Source organism: Agelaius phoeniceus, chromosome 4, assembly GCF_051311805.1.
Source record: "Agelaius phoeniceus isolate bAgePho1 chromosome 4, bAgePho1.hap1, whole genome shotgun sequence".
NCBI classification, from domain to species: Eukaryota; Metazoa; Chordata; class Aves; order Passeriformes; family Icteridae; genus Agelaius; species Agelaius phoeniceus.
In genome coordinates this window covers 12,922,940-12,940,534 of record NC_135268.1, presented here as the reverse complement: position 1 = coordinate 12,940,534, position 17,595 = coordinate 12,922,940, and the positions used below count along the sequence as shown (strand labels likewise).

At 56.2% G+C, this 17,595-nt stretch overlaps 1 protein-coding gene and 2 long non-coding RNA genes across 8 annotated transcripts; 2 read left to right on the top strand and 1 right to left on the bottom strand.

Moving 5' to 3' along the window:
- Nucleotides 1-435: 435 nt before the first annotated feature.
- Nucleotides 436-5,030, top strand: LOC143693924 (uncharacterized). 2 transcript variants are annotated; one of them, XR_013181970.1, is made up of 5 exons: nucleotides 436-587; nucleotides 1,658-1,846; nucleotides 2,318-3,369; nucleotides 4,317-4,422; nucleotides 4,561-5,030. It is a non-coding gene; the product is annotated as an uncharacterized LOC143693924 (long non-coding RNA). The 2 variants fall into 2 exon arrangements; XR_013181969.1 differs by lacking the exon at nucleotides 4,317-4,422 and having other exon boundaries at nucleotides 439-587.
- On the bottom strand, nucleotides 2,277-17,538 carry LOC129120759 (uncharacterized). Of its 5 annotated transcripts, none has more exons than XR_013181967.1 (13): nucleotides 16,700-17,537; nucleotides 16,318-16,428; nucleotides 14,390-16,109; nucleotides 12,918-13,102; nucleotides 12,713-12,814; nucleotides 7,377-7,500; nucleotides 6,775-6,863; nucleotides 6,137-6,214; nucleotides 5,909-6,034; nucleotides 5,024-5,293; nucleotides 4,522-4,676; nucleotides 3,292-3,416; nucleotides 2,277-2,919 (listed from the first exon to the last, which is right to left on the bottom strand). It is a non-coding gene; the product is annotated as an uncharacterized LOC129120759 (long non-coding RNA). The 5 variants fall into 5 exon arrangements; XR_013181966.1 differs by having other exon boundaries at nucleotides 6,775-7,500; nucleotides 14,390-15,849; nucleotides 15,991-16,109; XR_013181965.1 differs by having other exon boundaries at nucleotides 6,775-7,500; nucleotides 16,700-17,538.
- Nucleotides 13,647-15,679, top strand: DCTN6 (dynactin subunit 6). Its single transcript, XM_054633212.2, has 7 exons — nucleotides 13,647-13,736; nucleotides 13,871-13,935; nucleotides 14,044-14,149; nucleotides 14,707-14,795; nucleotides 14,992-15,039; nucleotides 15,126-15,268; nucleotides 15,364-15,679. Exons 1-7 carry the CDS (start codon nucleotides 13,714-13,716, stop codon nucleotides 15,460-15,462), a joined length of 573 nt encoding a protein of 190 aa, XP_054489187.1. The 5' UTR covers nucleotides 13,647-13,713; the 3' UTR covers nucleotides 15,463-15,679.
- Nucleotides 17,539-17,595: the final 57 nt, after the last annotated feature.

Sequence of the window (17,595 nt, the reverse complement as noted above, 5' to 3'; positions counted from 1 at the left end):
GGCCACGGAGAGCGGGCACGGGGCGCTGCGACGGTGCCACCGTGGCCGGGGGTGGGGGACAGAGCGCCGCTGGGGTGTGCCGGGCGGTGCCGCCTCTCCCCCGTCGGGCGGATCGAAGCGGCAGCGGGCCCGGGATCGGTTACGGGCCCGGGATGGCCGCGGGCACGGGGCGCTGCCGGGTGCGGGATCGCGGCCGTTCCCCGGTGCGGAGCCGCCGTGTGGGGCCGGGACCCCGCAGGGCGCCCTCTGGCGGACACAGAGCGCGGTGCGAGCGCAGCGCCCCCGCGTGGCCGCGGGACAGCTGTGCGGGGGGCGGGGCCGGAGGGCACAGGGGCGGTACCAGGGGCGGTACCTGACAGAACATGGGGCGGTGCTAGGGGGGAGCCGGGCGGTGAAGGGGGCGGGACCGGGCGGTAACGGGCGGTACCAGCTCAGGTGTGCAGGGCGGGCGTGGCTCAGGTGCGCAGGGCCCCAGGGCGGCTGCGCGGGGCGGGGCCGAGGTGATTTAGACCCCGGAAATTCCCTCGGCCGCCATTTGCTCACTCAGAGCACGGTGGGGACGGGAGCTCCCTATGCGGGCTTTGCAGGTAAGGCGCGGAGGCTTCGACCTCCCCTTCAGTCCCTCTCTCTACCCCTCCTTCCTTCTTCGCGTATTCCCTCTCTTTCTCCCCCTTCCCTCTCCCCCTGAAACGCTCCTTTCCTCTCCTCCCAAACCCGACCCCCCCTACTCGTTCCCGTTGTGTCCCTTCCCCGCTACTCCCTTCTATTCCTCCTCTCTCCACCGTCCCTCTTCTCCCCCCCGGTGTTTCTCTTCCTCTCCCGCTTCCCTCTTCACTCCGACCCCTCTCCCTCCCCGTCCTCACCACCCCCATCTCTCCTGTCTCCCCGTCCCCCCCACTCCTTTCCTCGCAGCCGCAGGGCTCGGGGTGCCGGGCAATAATAAAGCCCTGAGGGCCGGAGCCCGGCGCCCCCGCCCTCGCTGGGGTGCCCCCGTTGCAGTCCAACACACCGCCCAACACCGCCGGGGTTCCGGCTTTCCCAATATCAGACTGGGGGGGGGATTCTGAGATGGGGGCCCCCCTCCTCCGGAGGGGGTCCGGGGAAGGGGGCGGTGACTGGGAGGGTAACTCCCCCTCCAGGCCCCGCCCGCTCCCCTGGACACCTTCTCCGGACAGGGTCCCGCCCCGGCCCCCTCCCGGGGACTCCCTCCTCCGGACCGGGGCCCGGAGAGAGAGGGGGGGTGGGGCAGCGGGGGGTGTGGCGGGTGGGGGGGAAACAGAGGCGAGCACGTCACTCTGCAGCGTGAATACACATTAAAAAAAAAAAAAAAATTGCCACATATACATGGCCATCCCCTGGCGTCCTGTCACCTCCCACCACCACCACCACCCGCCGTCCGGGGGGAGTTAGCCCCCAGGCACCGCCTCCTCCCCCGGAGAGAGCCCGTCCTAACCCCCTCCAGCCCATGACCCCCTACAAGATCAAATGGCTCCGCCGGGCCCTCCCCGCGCCTTAAATCCCCCCAGGCCCCGGCACGCGCAGCCGCACTGGGGTCTCTCACACCTGTGCCGGCCCCGCCCCCGAGGCCCCGCCTCCCCCCCCGCCCCCCGCCCGCCCATAAATCCCGGCGGATCCGCGCCTATCCCGCTTTCTGCAGGGAATGCTCATCTCGGCATGCAGCGGGAGTGTCAGTCGGAGCGCTGTACGGGGATCCGGATCGGGGGCTCCTGCTGGTGCTGCGCGGGGTCCAACGCGCTCAGGTGGGACCGGCATCTGGGCCCGGAGATTCGGGTCCTGGTCCTGCCGGTATTTCCTGTGGAAGCCAGGCCGAGCCGCTTCTTTTTCGGTGAGCCGGGTACAGGTGTCGGGGCTGGAGGATCGAGGTGGCATTGGGGCTGGGATCAGAACCAGCATCGCCGCGGGAAGAGCCACTCTGGGACAGGCGCTGCCGCTCTGGCTGCGGCAGTAGGGAGCCGGTGTTGTGCCACTACCATGCGCCCCAGGAAGATGATGCTTCCCAGGAGCAGCCTCTGGATCGCGGCTGGCGCCGCCCCACAGCCCCCCCGGCCCGGTAACGCCACGAGCACCGCGCTCCCCTACGAGCCACAGCGCCTGCAGCCCCTGCTCCGTGTCCGCACCCCCGGGGGCTGCAGTGCCCCGGCTGGGAGCAGCCGCTCTGGGACGGCCGCTGGGGCCGAGGTGTTGCTGCTCCCGCTCCGATTGTGCCTGGTGTGGGACTGGAGCCCCGAGGAAACACAAGGGAAAAACCCCATGTGTTAAAAAAACAGTGAAAACTATTTGTTCTTTATTTCCAAAGCTGTGAGGATCATCAAATCAAATGCTGAGAAATGACTGCCCAGCTGCACATGGAACACGGAATTCTGGCCTTCTCAGCACCCTGCTCCAAACACCTGAGCCAATCCCAGGGTTGTTCCAAAGGTCTTGTGAGGGATGGGAATGACTGCTGCCAGTAAGAGAACTCCTCTACAAATACAGCTCCTTCCCTTCTGCTAACGCTGCTTTACACACCAGCCTCTGCAATGGCTGTAGGGCAGAACTGGCTGGCACTCAACATGTCAGCACCAAACTCTTCCCCACAACCCTGCTTTTTCTGCCCTTTCCAGGATTTACCCAGCAGCTGTAAATGTGCTCACACAATGTCCCTTTGTTTCCCCAGGAACAAGACAACTCCTGAGGGTCACCTTGCTCCATGGCCAAAGTTCTTCTGGAGAGTGGCGGGGGTGTTTCCTGCAGGTGAGTGTTGCCAGGTCAAAACGATGATGGCTGCTGAGGCCAGGGCTGTTTTTCTGGCCCAGAGGCCTTGGTGTCTCTCCTGCTTGCTGCCAGCGATGCTCCTTGGTGTTCCCTCAGTGTGTCCCAGCTGGCTGGGAGTGCAGGGCAGGAGGAGGCCAGAAGCTCCTGAAAGGCAAGCAGCACCTGGTGTCTTTGGGATCTGCAGGGGAGGAGCTGTGCCTGCACCGTGGCTCCTTGGCCAGGGGCTGCTCTGACCAGGCACATGGAAATGCTTCAGCCTGGACAGAGACCACCAACAGCCCAGAAGGACTCCAAGGAGCAGCTGGCATTACTGGGAATGGAGGCACAGACCATTTGCAGAGAGGCTCACACAGCAATTCCTGGTTCAGAGCTCCCACACAGCTGCCAGCTATGTCCCAGCCACCCCAAATTCCTTCCCTCCTCCCCAGCCTGAGGCTATCATCCATCAGCAGCATTAAAGCCAAGGCAGTCTTCCCCCACAGATATTAAATCCCAGGCAGTAGCCCTCAGAGATACCTGAAAATCAGTGGGATGGAGTTTGGAGTTTTCCAGGGATCCAGCTGGAAGTGCAGATGTCATGGAAAGCTTTCACAGGTAGGTCCCACTGGAGTGTGCTGAAGACAGAGATGCACATCCCTTTCCTGAGAGAAAAGAATTTGTAGAGGCCACTGCTGAGGCTCTGAAAGGAGCTGAGCTTCTGCAGGGAGAGATGTCCCCACCTGGGCACAGGGGCTGCCTCAGCACAGGCTGGGAGCACATCTGGCCACTGCCTTCTCCTGCTTTAAAACACCAACTGCATCTTCTCCATCCTGGAGCTCAGGGGGGTGAAATCAGCTCCATTCCAGGCAGCTCTGTCCAGTGAGCCCAGGGACACCATTGGGGTGAGGGTTCTAAATAGCCAGTTCTATGGAATAGAACCCTGTCCTTGTCCCTGTGCTGCTGAGCCTCCTTGGAAGCTCTGCTGGCTCCTGACACAGCTGCTGTCCAAGGCAGCAGCTCTGCATGGGAATACCCACACTCCATGGGGCACTGTGAGGTTACTGCAGTGGGAATGGAGCAGGGAAGCTGGGGCTATGGGTATAATTCATCAGATCTAGCACAGCTGACAGGGAACCCCAGATCTGGGCACCACACAGAGAACAATCTTTGTCCTGGCCTGTCAGCTCAAACCCCTGGGCTGGGAAGTTTTGGGAATTAAATGTATGGAATTATACAAACCACAGCAAGTGGCATCACCCAGAGGGACAATCCAGGTCCCAGACAATTCCTCCACAATCCACTATGGGGGAAAACACCCTGTGCCTGCCAGGAGCTCTGACTCTGCTTTTCCTACCAGCTCCTGAGCAGTGTCAGGGCCACCATGAGAGCTTTAAAATCCAAATAAACTCCATATCCCACACAGTGAATAATCCAAATAAAGAAATGCATTCTTGTCATCAAAGCTCAAAACTGTGTTAGGAGTTCTGACAACAAGTTAATGGGATTCCCAGGAATCTCATTAATGCTCTTGGTTTCATTTTTATGTATTTTTAATCCCTCAGTGGGTAGCCTGTACAACTTATCCTGAGATTTAGAGGCTGAGCAGGGCTGACTTTGGATTGACCTTCACCTCTGGCCCCAGCCTGTGCAAACACACCTTGTGCCAGGGTGGGTGAACTCATCACCTCAGCTTTTCCCTCCTAAATATCCCCTACTTCTCTCTCTGGAGATTAACTCCCATTTTGCCCCAAACCATCCACTCCTCACCTCCATGGAGCCTCCAAGTGTCCATTCTGTTCCTCACAGGTGCCCTGGTGACACCATGTTGGTCCCTTTGCCTTTCTCCAGCCTGAGGCTGCTCCTCTGCTCACTCTCTCCAGCCTCATCCCACAGGGATCCTCTTCTCCCTTCCCTGCTGGCTGCTGCCAAGGAAGGAGGACACAGTGAGTCTCCAGTGCTGACCCCTTAGCCCTGGAGAGTCCTGGCTGTGGGCCCGAGGGGCCTTGGATTTCCCAGGGAAATTGTCTGCTGGTCTCCCTTCAATTACCTCAGCAATTCCCTCAAAAATGCCACCTCACTCCCCCTGACATCCCCTCACATTTTCCTACACAAACAGTTCTTGTATCCCCCCTAGATTACAGCAGGTTTTCAGCTAAATGAATGGCATCATCTATACCCACTGCTTGTTATTCACCCAACCAAAATCAAGAGCAAATGTTGGTTAGGCTTTAATAATAACTTAAAATAACTTTGGAGCAAAATAAAACACCTTTTTCTTCTGTGGTTGTTTTCTCCTTCAGCTGCTGGACTCTGAGGATGTGTGCTGAGCTCTGGGTGGAGGGGACTGTCAGGCTGAATGGCTGTGAGTTTGTGTTCTTCTCACTGGGGCATCAGCAATTCCCCCAATCCCTTTTCCCAGGCTGTTCCATGTGGCTGTGGTCAGGCTGTGGCAGCACAGGCAGACGCAGCTCTCAGCACTCCCTGCTCCAAACACAACTCTGGCCTCCACTGCAATCTGGCTCTGCTGGGAGGTTTTCTCCTAGAGAAATCCAAGAATTGCTCATGGCAATTTGGAGAATGAATTTCCACAAAGGGAAGTAAGGAATAAAATCCTGCTCTAGGAGCCCTTGGGATCTGCAGGGCTGGTTAGGGAAGGGGACATTCACTCCCTGCAGTGCACACCCACCCACCAGCAGCACCCAGCACAGCCTGCCAGCTGGGCTCTGCCAGCCCCTCTCTGAGCACCCTCCCTGTGCTGCTCCCTCTCAGTGCCTTTGGCAATCCAACCCTGAGCCTGAGCAGCCCAAAGCTCTGTCTGGCAGCCCAGGGACAAAGGGACACTCCCAGGGTTGAGGCACATTCCCAGCAAACGCTCCCAACAGAGCACAGAGGCACCCCTGGAGCTCCTGTGTGGGGCTGGCAGGAGGGCACAGCCCCCAGCTGGGCTGGCAGTGGCAGTGACAGCAGCAAAGTGCCACGGTCTGATGGCACAACACAGACACCAAGGCCAGCAATGCCCATGGGAGGTGCACAATTAATTCTGCTCCCTGTGCTGCCCCATCCCAGCAGGAAAGCTCCAGGGGGGATGGAAACTCCTCCCCCTTCCCCCCAGCCCCAGATAAGCACTCCTCAGTTTCAAACACCCAGTTCTCACCTCCAGCCTGCTCCCGGGGCTGCTGCCACATTCCTGACAAGGTGCCAAAGGCCACTTGGGACAGGGCTCCCTCTGTGTCTCAGGGCTTGGGGATGGCAGGGACCAGGCTGCTCCAGCAAGGACAGCCTGAAACCAGAGCAGATGTCCCAGGGTTAGCAATGGGCTGGGGACAGGAGTTCTGAAACCCAGAGTTCTGAAAACAGCCCCCAAAATGTTCTATGATCATACCCTTAAAATGGCTCCAAAGGGCAGCAGCTCCGGTGCCAGACCAGTACCTGCACGATTCCCTGTGCCAGCCCTGGCTCACTGAAAAACAAAACAAATCAACCATCACCCAGGCCTTGTTTGCAGAATTCCTGATCCAAACCCTCACCTTTCCTGCCCAGCACTGAGGGAAATCTGACACAGCATTAATAAGTGACCTTTGCTGAGAGCAGCCATCATCACAGTCCTCCAGCCTTGGCAAGATTTTGCACTGAATGGACCTAAGTTCTAATCCTAAACCTAAATTTCTGTCACTTTTTGTTAGAAAGACACTGAACAGTAAATCATGCAACAGAATTGAAAAATGGCACAAGGAATAACAAGGCCCAGACAAAACCCAACCACCCCCATCACTGCTCCACCCCAATGTTGGGAGAAATGCTGATATCATTTCTAAATACTCCCCTTCCCTCCCACTCAGTCCTTCACTGCACATCCCTGGAGAGGACTGACTCCATCTTTTGTTGCCAACAGCACCTCTCCAGCCCAAAGCCCACTTCTCACAGACACAAACTAAGCAAGCCTAAGGCATTGTTCCCAGCAGCAGATGCAATTCCTGAACTCCCCTTCCCCTGGATTCTAAGCACTTGCAGGAAACTCACCTCAGCCCAGGACTGTTCTGCTTTCCCAGAGGGAAATACAGCCTGATGGGCCACAGCTCTGGCACCACATTGCCCTTGTTCCTGCTGACCTGGAAAGCCACAGGTAAACCCAGTCCCTCAGAGCCCATCCCTGGGCACCAGGAGAGCTGGAGCTGTTCCCAGATGCCAGGGCCCTGCAGGGCTGTGCTGACACGAGCACAGGCTGACCACTGTGCCCAGCACCATCCCTCATTCTCCTCCCATTGCTCCCAAATCCTCCCAGCCCTGCCCCTGCATCTGTGCCAGGGCCATGCCTGCCCCCAGCCCGACCAGAGGCTGTCACCCAGCCCTGCACCGGCTGCCAGCCCTGGCAGAGCTGGGAATGCACTGAGAGCTCCCGAACCACCAGAGCAGTCCTTGGGTGCACAGATAATGCCCAACCTGCCCCTCAGGGCACAGCCAACACCACAACTCCAGCATCCCCAGGGAACTCTGGCATTTGTCTCTTCACCTCTGCCCTTCTCCAGCAGACACAGCTGGGGCTGGGCTGTCAGCAATGGCATTCCCATGGCAGTTAATCCCAGCAGAGAGGAAAAGAGGAGCCCTGTGTCCCTCCGGCTCACCCCACAGCATGGGCAGGACCAGAGCCCTCCAGCGCAGACCCTGGTGCTGAGGCCTCTTGCCTTTGGCTGCTTAAACACCAAAGCTTTTGGCAAAGATGGGAGGAGTTTGATGATTTTTCCTGCCCTGAAAGAGAGGAGAAAAGAAAATTAAATCCACTGTGGAAGTCAAAGGATCCCAGCTCTCATACTTCTGCTCTGATTGCTCACTATGGGGTTTTATCCATGAGAGGTGACACCAATTCAAACATAAACGTGTCCTTTTCCAGCACTTTTATTCCTGACTATTTCAGACATTGAAAGGATGCTCATTTTTCTTATTGCATTCTCTGCCCAATTTTAACAGAACCATTTTTATCCCAGACCCCATGTGTCAGCCATTCCATCCTTTATCATTGGACTTTGCACAAAGGAAGGGACACCCAGGATGCTGCATCACAAGAAATCCCAAAGAGAATCCCCTCCAAAACCTCACAGAGAAAGGGTTTTTGCTTTTGGGACACAAGAAAGGCCTTTGACCATTTGCATCCACGTGGAAAGCCCACACTGAGCACTTGATTTTAAAGATGTTGCACTTGAAGTTACAGACATGGAATTGCTTTGGGATTTGGCATTTCCTGCACCCACACAAACACATTCAAGAAATTAAGTGCAGCGTCCTGAAGTTTGGTTATTCCAATGCTGTTTTGGTAGTGCCACTTGACACACCAAAATCCACAGCAACACTTCAAAAAATGAAAAGCAACTTTCACCCCCACATCCCCCTTCCTTTCGATTTTGCAGTTTTGGGGTCCTCTTAAGAACAGGTTAAAGAAAAGAAGAAGAAAAGCCCAGGACCTACTACCAGCTAGTGCACCAGCCACCTGTTTTCCATAGATTCTCTCTCCTTACAGCTGATGGCTTTTCTAAGAAAGCTTCAGCTCAACCTTATCACAATCACCTGGCAGCACTCACTATTAGCCCCAAAGGCCAGTGCACATCTGTGTGCTACCTCAGGAAGCTCAGTCGCTCTCTGTGGGACAAAACCTGGTTTGGGCCCAAGAGCTGACTCTGCTCCCTGCGAGCTGAACTATCCAGCTGTAGGATGCAGCTGGATGCTGAAGGGCAGAGTGTGTAACCCTCTGTGAAAGCCAGGCTCCAAAGGCAGCCCTTGATGCCCCAGCAGTGCTGCTGGAAGCGCTGGCAGCACTTGGCACAGATGGGATGGAGCCTTCCCACAGCTCTGTCCCCTGGCACCGAGGGTGGCACAGCAGAGAGGCTGATGGAAGTAAAACAAACGCTGGATTTCAATGGACGCTGATGGGACTGAAAGCCCCAGGCCAGAGCTGCTCCCTGCCCAGCACAGGAGCTCCAAGTGCTGCTGCAGGGCACAGGCTCTGAGGGAACCCTGCAGCTGGGACAGGAACGCAGCAACAACAATTCCCAGGCACAAAGAGATCCCCACCTGCTCCAACAACTGAACCTCTGTGGCTCAGCCTCACGGGGTGTCCCTGCTCCAGGCAGGATGAGCCACACAGCCCCCGAGGCTGGGCTCACACCCTGCCCTACCAGCAGAAAACAAGGGGTTCATGAAGCTTTGGGGACACCTTCTGTCCCCAGAGTGCTTTGACCAAACATCCAGCAGTGTGGATCTTTAATAAAGACAGCTTGTACCTATCCTTGCAACAGACTCACCGATGTTATTTCCTCAAAGTCTCTGTTTTAAAATATTTTGCTATTACAAGTGTTTAAACAAGACTGACCATGAGCCCTGCACCCTTGCCATGCTCCAAGCCCTAAGGAAGAGCTGGATATCCTCACACTCATCCAATCTGAGGGAGCTGCTGCAGCATTTAAAACATTTCAAAACCACCCCTGCCCTGAGGGTGTCCAGCCCTGGGAGGTGCCTGGGTGCCAGCCCAGCATTAGAGATGGGACATCAGGAGACCGAGCAGACAATACCCACTGCAGCCTCTGCACTCTCAGCACTCCAGCTGCACCATCCTCATTGCTCAGGGACTCTCAGCTCTGTTTCCAGGGCTCCCATCAGGAAACTGAGGGCCCTTTCCAGATGCAAATCCCCAAAGAGCCACTGCTCTCCTCTCCACCCACCCTCCTGCTCCAACTTTTACCCCTTTGATAGCCACCACCCCACCCAGGACACAGAAGGAGGCTCTCAGGTGCCAACTGAGACCCAAATCGTCCCAGGTGGCTCAGGAAATGAATACAAACAAACTCGTCCCTTCTAGGGTAACAAAATGTCTTGGTGCCCAGTTCCTGTTTCCTAAGGCAAAACACAGGGATCAGGGGAAAATGGCAAGTCCCAAACCCAACAAAACCTGGTTTTGCATCGGTTTCCATCAGGACTGTTCAGGTTTCCCAGTGCCCCTCAGCTGCAGCCACAGGAGCAGCTTCTCTCTGGGACCCAGGGGGGTGGGCACAGGGACACCCATCCTGCTGCTTCCCGGAAAACAGAGCTCAGCCCACCCCAGAAATATAAATAACAAATGCAGTTATTGCCTTTGCCATTTATCTATTAGCTCTGGCACGGTATTATTGACCACAAAAATCCTGAGAGAGTACAATCTGTAACTACTGCTCTTGATAAAGTATAATCTGTCAGTTCATGTATGCACTGCATAGCTTTTATAAATAGCTGTGTAATAGATACTATTTTAGACTGCAGCACAATAGAGACTGTGAAATGTTAAAATGCTTTTACATGTAAGTAACTCAGAAAAGGTGTCAGATAATTAGGTGATTTCCCACATTTGGGGACAATCTTATCTGAAACACAAGATAACAGAAACAGAAATCAGAGCCCCGAAAAAAAAAAAAGGAAAAACTTATTGACCCTCGTTATCAAATAACGAGGGAGTGAAAATAAAACAGGATGGCACCACAGGAAGAAATAAAATATATTGGTTTAACCCACAAGATGGCATGAAGGTTAAAATCAAGCAAAAGAACATCTAAACTGAAAGGACTGTTTGTATAAGCATAAACTCTAATGAATATGCATACACCACTGCAATGGAACACAATATAGAGAACACGGTTTAAGGTAACCGGGTGCTCCTGGCAAACAGCCAAGCACTCCAGCGCTGCCTTTTATCCCTTAACAAACTTGTAAAAATTCTAAAGAGTGAACTTTGTTTCTCATACAATAAAGCGCTGTCCCCGCAGCTGGGACGAGCCCCAGCTTTATTCCACGGAACACGATCCCAGAGAGCCGCAAGGCCCGGGACAGACCCGTCCCACCCACAGCGGGTCCCACGCAGCAGCGCCCAAAGCAGCCCCGGCCCCCTGTGGGTGCCCCGGCCCCGGTGCCCCCGGCCCAGCTCCCTCCCCTCCGGCCGCTCACCTGAGGGCACCGCCCGCTGCCTCTCGGCGCTGCTGCCGAGCCAAGGGCATTGTCCCCGCTCCTGGCCCAAAGGCCGCGTTCTGCGCTGCAGGGTGCACTCCGGGGGACGCGGGGCCAGGCAGGGACAGGGTGACCCGGGCTGAGGCGGCTGTCCCAGCGCTCTGTCCCCTCACGGGGCTCAGGCCGGGGAGCGGCGCCCTGCCAGCGGCCGCCACTGCCCCGCGGAGCAGAGTCAGGTACGGCCGAAGAGCCGAGTGTGGCCGAGTGGAGCCGACAACAGCCGAGTGTGGCCGATAACAGCCGATAACAGCCTGAGTTTAGCTCAGGGGAACTGAACGGAACGGGACGGAACCGCGTTCAGCCGAACCGAACTAGATAAGCCCAACCGAACTAGATAAGCCCAACCGAACTAGATAAGCCGAACCAATGCGAGATCAGCCGAACCACGGTGAACATTACGGAGTCGGTCGAACCGAACCGAGCTGAGCTCCGAATGCAGCGAGCGGCTCCGAGTTCAGCCGAACCGAGCCGAGCTCGGCCGAACCCGGCCTGCTGCTCTCGTGCCCATTAATTAGCGCCAGTGCAGTCACAGCCTAATGAGCACTGAACATGTCACAGACACACCAGCCACCCTCCTGACACTGATGCTCCCAGGGATTTTCCTTTTTCCAGGGTCCAGAACTCATCCAAAGGAGTGAGAAAATGCTGTCGGCATAAGGAGCTGCACAGTTCTTGGGAAGGTCCTTGCTGGACAAATGACACAAAGGGCACAGGGAGCATTTAAAGCAAACCAAGTGACAAAAAGGCACCTTTAGGTCAGAGAGAGGCTGAATCCCCATAAGGAAATCCACTGAAACAATAAGCTAAGTGATGGAAATTCAGGGTTTGGCTGTGGCCACCACCTTCTGGTAGGAAATGTTATCATATTATCCCAAATAGTCACAGAACAAAACAAATAAAGGCATTTTAAATCCTAAGCTTATGAAGTGGTAGTGCAGATGAGATCAAATGCACAAATTCAGGTAAGATATAGACTGTAATCACTGTTTCTGTGGTTAATGGCTTCGTGTTTGAACCTGGGTGACCCCCCCCCTCCTCTGTCACCTTGTGTGTCCTTGCTGTGTTTCCTTGAGTGTCCCAGAATACCTTGGAAGAGATTCTTCCCCTGATCCTGGCCTGTATTTGTCAGAAATGGTTCATTTAGACAGCAGTTACAAACAAACACTAACTGCTTCCTAGAGTGTATTCTCCCCTCACACGTAGATCTGCTATTTGTGCTGCCATCAAGGTAAACCTCTGTGACCTACCCTCGTGCCTGACAGCCACATTCTGAAAACAGCACAGCTTTTGAACACTTACTTTGCAATGTATTCCCTACAACTCTACTCCCTGCTCTGTAATTCCCTTCCTTGGTACTCCTAGACGTTGTTTTCCTTCCAAGACACTCACAAGTCTTACTAACCACACAAAGTAATTGTGCAATAGTGAAGTCTCCAGACAAGTTAAATGGGAAGCTTAAGACCATTAAAGTATAAATTAAACACTAAGCAGCCATGAAAAATCAAGATATTTGAGAAATATGCAGCAGTAAGGGCAAAGCTACTTCTGACTACATACGACATTGTTGGGGGAGATGGTTCCAAGGAAATTAAAAAAAAAAAAAAAAAGTAGTTTCAGACAGCATGGCACTGGCCTTGAGCAGTACTTGTAGCTGTAACCTTCCCATCTTTCCACACGCCTGGCTCTCAGAGAAAGCCCGTCCCAGACAGGCGCTGGGATAATTGCTGCTGTTTTAGGCCAGCTGCAGTTCCCGGGGCTGTCGGCGGGAGGGCAGCACCGCCAGGGTTAAAATTGTCCATCTGGGTTTTTTTACACTCTGCTCCACGCACTGTCCTCACCCAGCCATTCCACATCTTTCCCGCAGTGCTGGAGGGAGTGCACATGGGAATGAACGCTTCCAGAACACGGCCACGCTTCCTCCTGCCAGCAGACTTACCTTAAACTTCCGAAGCAACTGCTCTATCACTTGTCTGGTCCTCATCTGGCTGTTGATTCTTATTTTGGTTTCTGACCCAAAAGCCGGAGTGAAAACTGATGTCTGGGAACAAGAACAGCCACACCACGGCCTGAGCCTGAGGCACACCTCACTGGGCAGGGCTCCCTGCCCCTCAGGTGACAAAGCCAAGCCTAAAATTTCCTACCTCGTGGTTGTAGAAGTGGCCATTGATGGAGAACCTGTGAGTTTCTACTTCTGTCCTGGTGATGGTGGGGAGCTTGGTCCTCCTGCGCACGGCCGCGCCATCGCTGCTGCTGCGGGGCAGGGTGGCACAGTCGAGCTCCTGCTCCCTCCTGGACCTGAGAGTGTGACTTTCATAGCATGGATAACCTGGACAGAAGAGAACCACACGTCCTGTGCAGCTGCCAGCACCCCCAGAGGAGGGAGGCTCTCAGTGAAGGGCTTCATTTACTGTTTACTATTTATTATTTTTGGGGGGGTGGAGCAGGAAAGGAACAAGGCAGAGGCATACGATGAAGAATAGGGGTTGCAGGGGTTGCAGTTTGCTGATTTATTTGTTTCACTGCCCTGAGACTGCCCGCGTGGGGCTGGCTCCGCTTAAGTGCCAACAACGCGGGACTTGGAACCCCCCCAAAAAACATACAACTTTGTCTCCACTTCTGAGGGGCGAAAAAAAGAGAAAAGCCTTATTTATTTATTTATTTCAGTATCCTAAAGCGGGCCAAAAGAGCGCGGTGCCCCCAAACAGGGGACTCGGTGTCTGTTTCTCAAGCATGAACACGCAGGACGCTCTCTGAGCCCCCAAACACGGGACTCGCTCTCTCTGTCCAGGTGTCCGCCTCAGTCGAGCCCCTTTCCGAGCCCCTTTCTTCACCTGGAGCCGTCCCGGGGATCCCGCGGTTCCCGGGGTACCGGGGGAGCGGCCGGGGCCGGGCCGGCCCGCGCAGCCCCGCCCCGCGCAGGCGCCGCTGGCCGCGGCCATGGCGGAGAAGGCGCAGAAGAGGTGAGTGAGTCCTGTTCCTGCCGCGATCCCTCCCGGTTCCTCCCCGATCCCCCTGCCACGGCCACCCCGGGACGCGGCGTCCCCTCCCGGTTCGTGGGCGGACCCCCCGGTGACCGCCCCATCGCTCCCCGCAGCGTGAAGATCGCGCCGGGCGCCGTGGTGTGCGTGGAGAGCGAGATCCGCGGGGACGTGACCATCGGTAAGGGCCCTGTCCCCCGGCTCGGCCCCGGCCCCGGCCCCGGCCCCGGCCCCGGCCCCGTCCGTTCCGTCGGGGCGGGCGCGGGGTGACGCCGGGCTGTCCCCGCAGGTCCCCGGACCGTGATCCACCCCAAGGCCCGCATCATCGCCGAGGCGGGGCCTATCGTCATCGGAGAGGGGAACCTGATCGAGGAGCAGGCGCTCATCATCAACGGGTCCGTACGACACCCTGGGAGGGCTTAAAAAACCTGGGGAGGTAGAGTTTGTTGAAAAAAAAAAAATCACCAGACTTCGTGCTTTTGTGTACACATGTGGCACTATGGCTTGGGGGGAAGCCACAGAGTCACAAGGCCTGTCCAGCCTGGCCTTGGACACTTCCAGGGCTGGGGCAGCCACTATTGCCTTGGGGAGCCTATTCCAGTGTCTTACTCCCATCACAGTAAAGATTTTCTTACCTTTACATAACCTAATTTTCTCCTCTTTAAGTCCGTGCCCATTACTCCTTGTTCTGTCACTCCAGTTCCTGACAGAGTCCCTCTCCAGGTTCCTTGAAGGCCCCCTTCAAATACTGGATGGTTTCTAAGTCCCCTTCTGAATCCTTCTCAAGCTGACAGAGTAGAAGAATCCTAATCCAAAGCAGTCTCAAAATTCTGATAGTCCAGCTCAGTTGGGTGTGGTATCTGTGGCTTCAGTCTGTCCCGAAGTTGACCTGCCACACAGAGCACTATCATTGTTTATCTCAGACGTGGAAATCTGTTCTTCCTTCCCGCAGGTACCCAGAAAATATAACCCCAGAATGCGAAGATGTGGAGCCCAAGCCCATGGTCATTGGCACCAACAATGTTTTTGAGGTTGGGTGCTGTATCCTGGCTGTGCAGTGACAAACCATCTGGCACATTGTGCTTCTGGATCTCTCCACGGGGGGGAGACATCTCTGGGGCTCTGTCAGGGTTCAGATAGCCCAGGGCTGGGTGATGCTTTGAAAATGGCATCAGGGTTTTTCACCTGTTGAAAAAAAGCAAAGCCTTTTACAATTCTACTTAACACAGACCCGTAGATTCCCAAGCGATGAAGGTGGGAGACAACAACGTCATAGAATCCAAAGGTAACTCGGCTCGGTGCCTTTGGCCCTGCTGTAAATGCTGTGGGGACAGCTCTCACGGGTACTCCTCCCTCTGCTCTCCCTGGCAGCGTTTGTAGGCAGGAATGTGATCCTGACGAGTGGCTGCATCATCGGGGCCTGCTGCAACGTGAACACCTATGAGGTGATCCCAGAGAACACCGTCATCTACGGGGCCGACTGCCTGCGCCGCGTGCAGACCGAGCGGCCTCAGGTGTGTGTGTGGGTGTGGGGGGCACGGGGACACACTGGCTGCCACCTCCTGTCCCCCTCGGCTGTGCCCTCACCTCCCCTGCCCTCCCTTTCCAGCCCCAGACGCTGCAGCTGGATTTCCTGATGAAGATCCTGCCCAACTACCACCACCTGAAGAAGACCATGAAGGCCGCATCCACCCCTGTGAAGAGCTGAGCACCCACCTCATGTTCCAGTGCCTGGGAATCACTACACACTCCGGGAAGAGTCCGGTCTCTACATCCCTCATTCCATCAAACCATTTCTTCCTTCTTTGTGTCATTTATTTATCTTTCACCGGGAATCTCAGACCTGCATTGAGTCTGTTGTCTCTCACACATTAACTCTATTGTTCGTGCTCTGTTTCGGGAATAAAATACCTCCTGTTCCCGTGTCCGAGGGAACCGCAGCCCTTGGACTGTGCGGGGTGCGGTGCCTGGGTCACACAGGCGCTGTCGGGGCGGGGACAGCCCCGGTGCCACCTGTCCCGTCGAGCCGGCAGAGGGCGGTGTGACCCCGCGCTCCACAGGGATCCCGGCCTCGCATCCCGGATCCACGCGGGCCCTGGGGTGGGAAAGGCTCCATGCACCCGGTGCCACCCTCCTCCCCTTCCCCCGAAGGCTGCTGCTGCTCGGGTTCCCTCCCGGAGGACCCAGGGCGGAGCTCAACCTTGTCCACTCGTTCCACTGGAGCCTGGGGACTCACTGCGATTCCCAGCTGTCCCACCAGAGTCCCCAGCTGTTCACAACTTCCCCTTCTATCCCTGTGTGACACAGTCCAGCATTGTGTCCCAGCTCAGATGAACATCAATGCAGCAGAAATTCCTGCAGGAAAGAGAGAAGGAGGGGAGAGGATGAGCAACTACCACAGAGGAACCCCAGTTTTGGTGGGATATGGGGTTTTGGGATTGGGGGTTTCATGGCAAGGAAGCAGTGCAATAGCTCCTGGAGCAAATTGGATTTTCTCCCCAAGTCTACTTTCATGGGTACAAAAAAATCCAAACCTCCCCTTTTTCCAGTTTGTGATTCCAACCTGGGTTCCAGCGCTGCAGGGGAGCTGCAGCTCTTCCCCAAAGCTGAGTCCAAATAAGGGTTATGAGGATTGTCCCACCCGCTGTCCAGCCAGAGCTTTTTGTGCGGATGCCTTTGGAAGGGGAAAACAAAGGGAGTTAAACACATCTCTAAATTCTTATTCTATTTCTCTCCTTGCTGAAAACCTACTCCAAAAGCCAGAGGCTCCAGCAGATTTGGGTGACTACATCAATCCCTGTGCTCTAGATTCCCTCTGGGGTCAGCTGCCCTTGTAGCCAAACACTTCCCACTCCCCCAAATCCATCTGGTGCAGCTTATTCCCACCTCCCTCCCGGCTCGAGAGCTTCTGCCCTGTGAATCGCTGCTGCGGGCAGGCTGCAAACCTGTGGGTGGCCGGGCTGTGTCCCCTGGGCAGCCGGCAGGACAGACGGGCAGGTGCCCCAGAGCTGTGTCGGCTGCTGAGGCGCAGAAAGGCACGCGGTGACCTTAAGTGCTCGTTGAGAAGGAGCCCTGTGTCCCGGGCGGTATGTCCTCGGTATCATCTCCGGCCCCGGGCACTGTGACCAGGCGGCACCTGGGCTGGACACAGCTGCTGGTCCCCACCCCAGGGTCTCCGTCACGCTGCTGCGGGGGGAGCGCAGCCCTGCAGGAGCCCTGGGGCTGAGCAGGGCTGGAACGACCCAAAACCGAGCTCTAGAACGAATGCCAGGCTCAGCAAAAGCCCAGCCTAGGCATGAAGCCTAAATGTGGTCCCCGGGCTGGGCAGGGAGGGGTTGAGCCCCCAGATGGGGCTGGTTGGGGTGATGAGCCCCTGCTAGTCCTTCTACCGCCCCCAGCCCTACATTGGGTGTCCCCAGCACTGTCTCCTTCTCTGCCCTACAGCCGTGATGCATTCATGTCCCTGGGACTGTGCCCCATATCCCCAGCCTGGAGTTCTGTATCCTTAACCTTGTGTTCAGTGTCCCCAGGACTCTGTCCCCTCTGCCCAGCCCTGTCCTATATCCCAGCCCGTGTCCCATGTCCCTGAGACTGTGTCCCTCTCCCCATTCTTACTCCCCGTGTCCCCAACTTTGTATCCCCATGTCCCAGACTGCCTTCTGTGTCTCCAGTATTGTCCTGTATTCCCAACTCCGTGTCCTGTGGCCCCAGCTCTGTGTTCCCGGCCCTGCGTCCCGCGTTCCCATGGCCCTCCTCCCGTATCCCTGCGCTCCTCCATCCCCCCGCGGCCCGGCCCGGTCCGTCCCCGCCGCTCCGCCGCGCCCCCGCCCCGTCCCTCCCC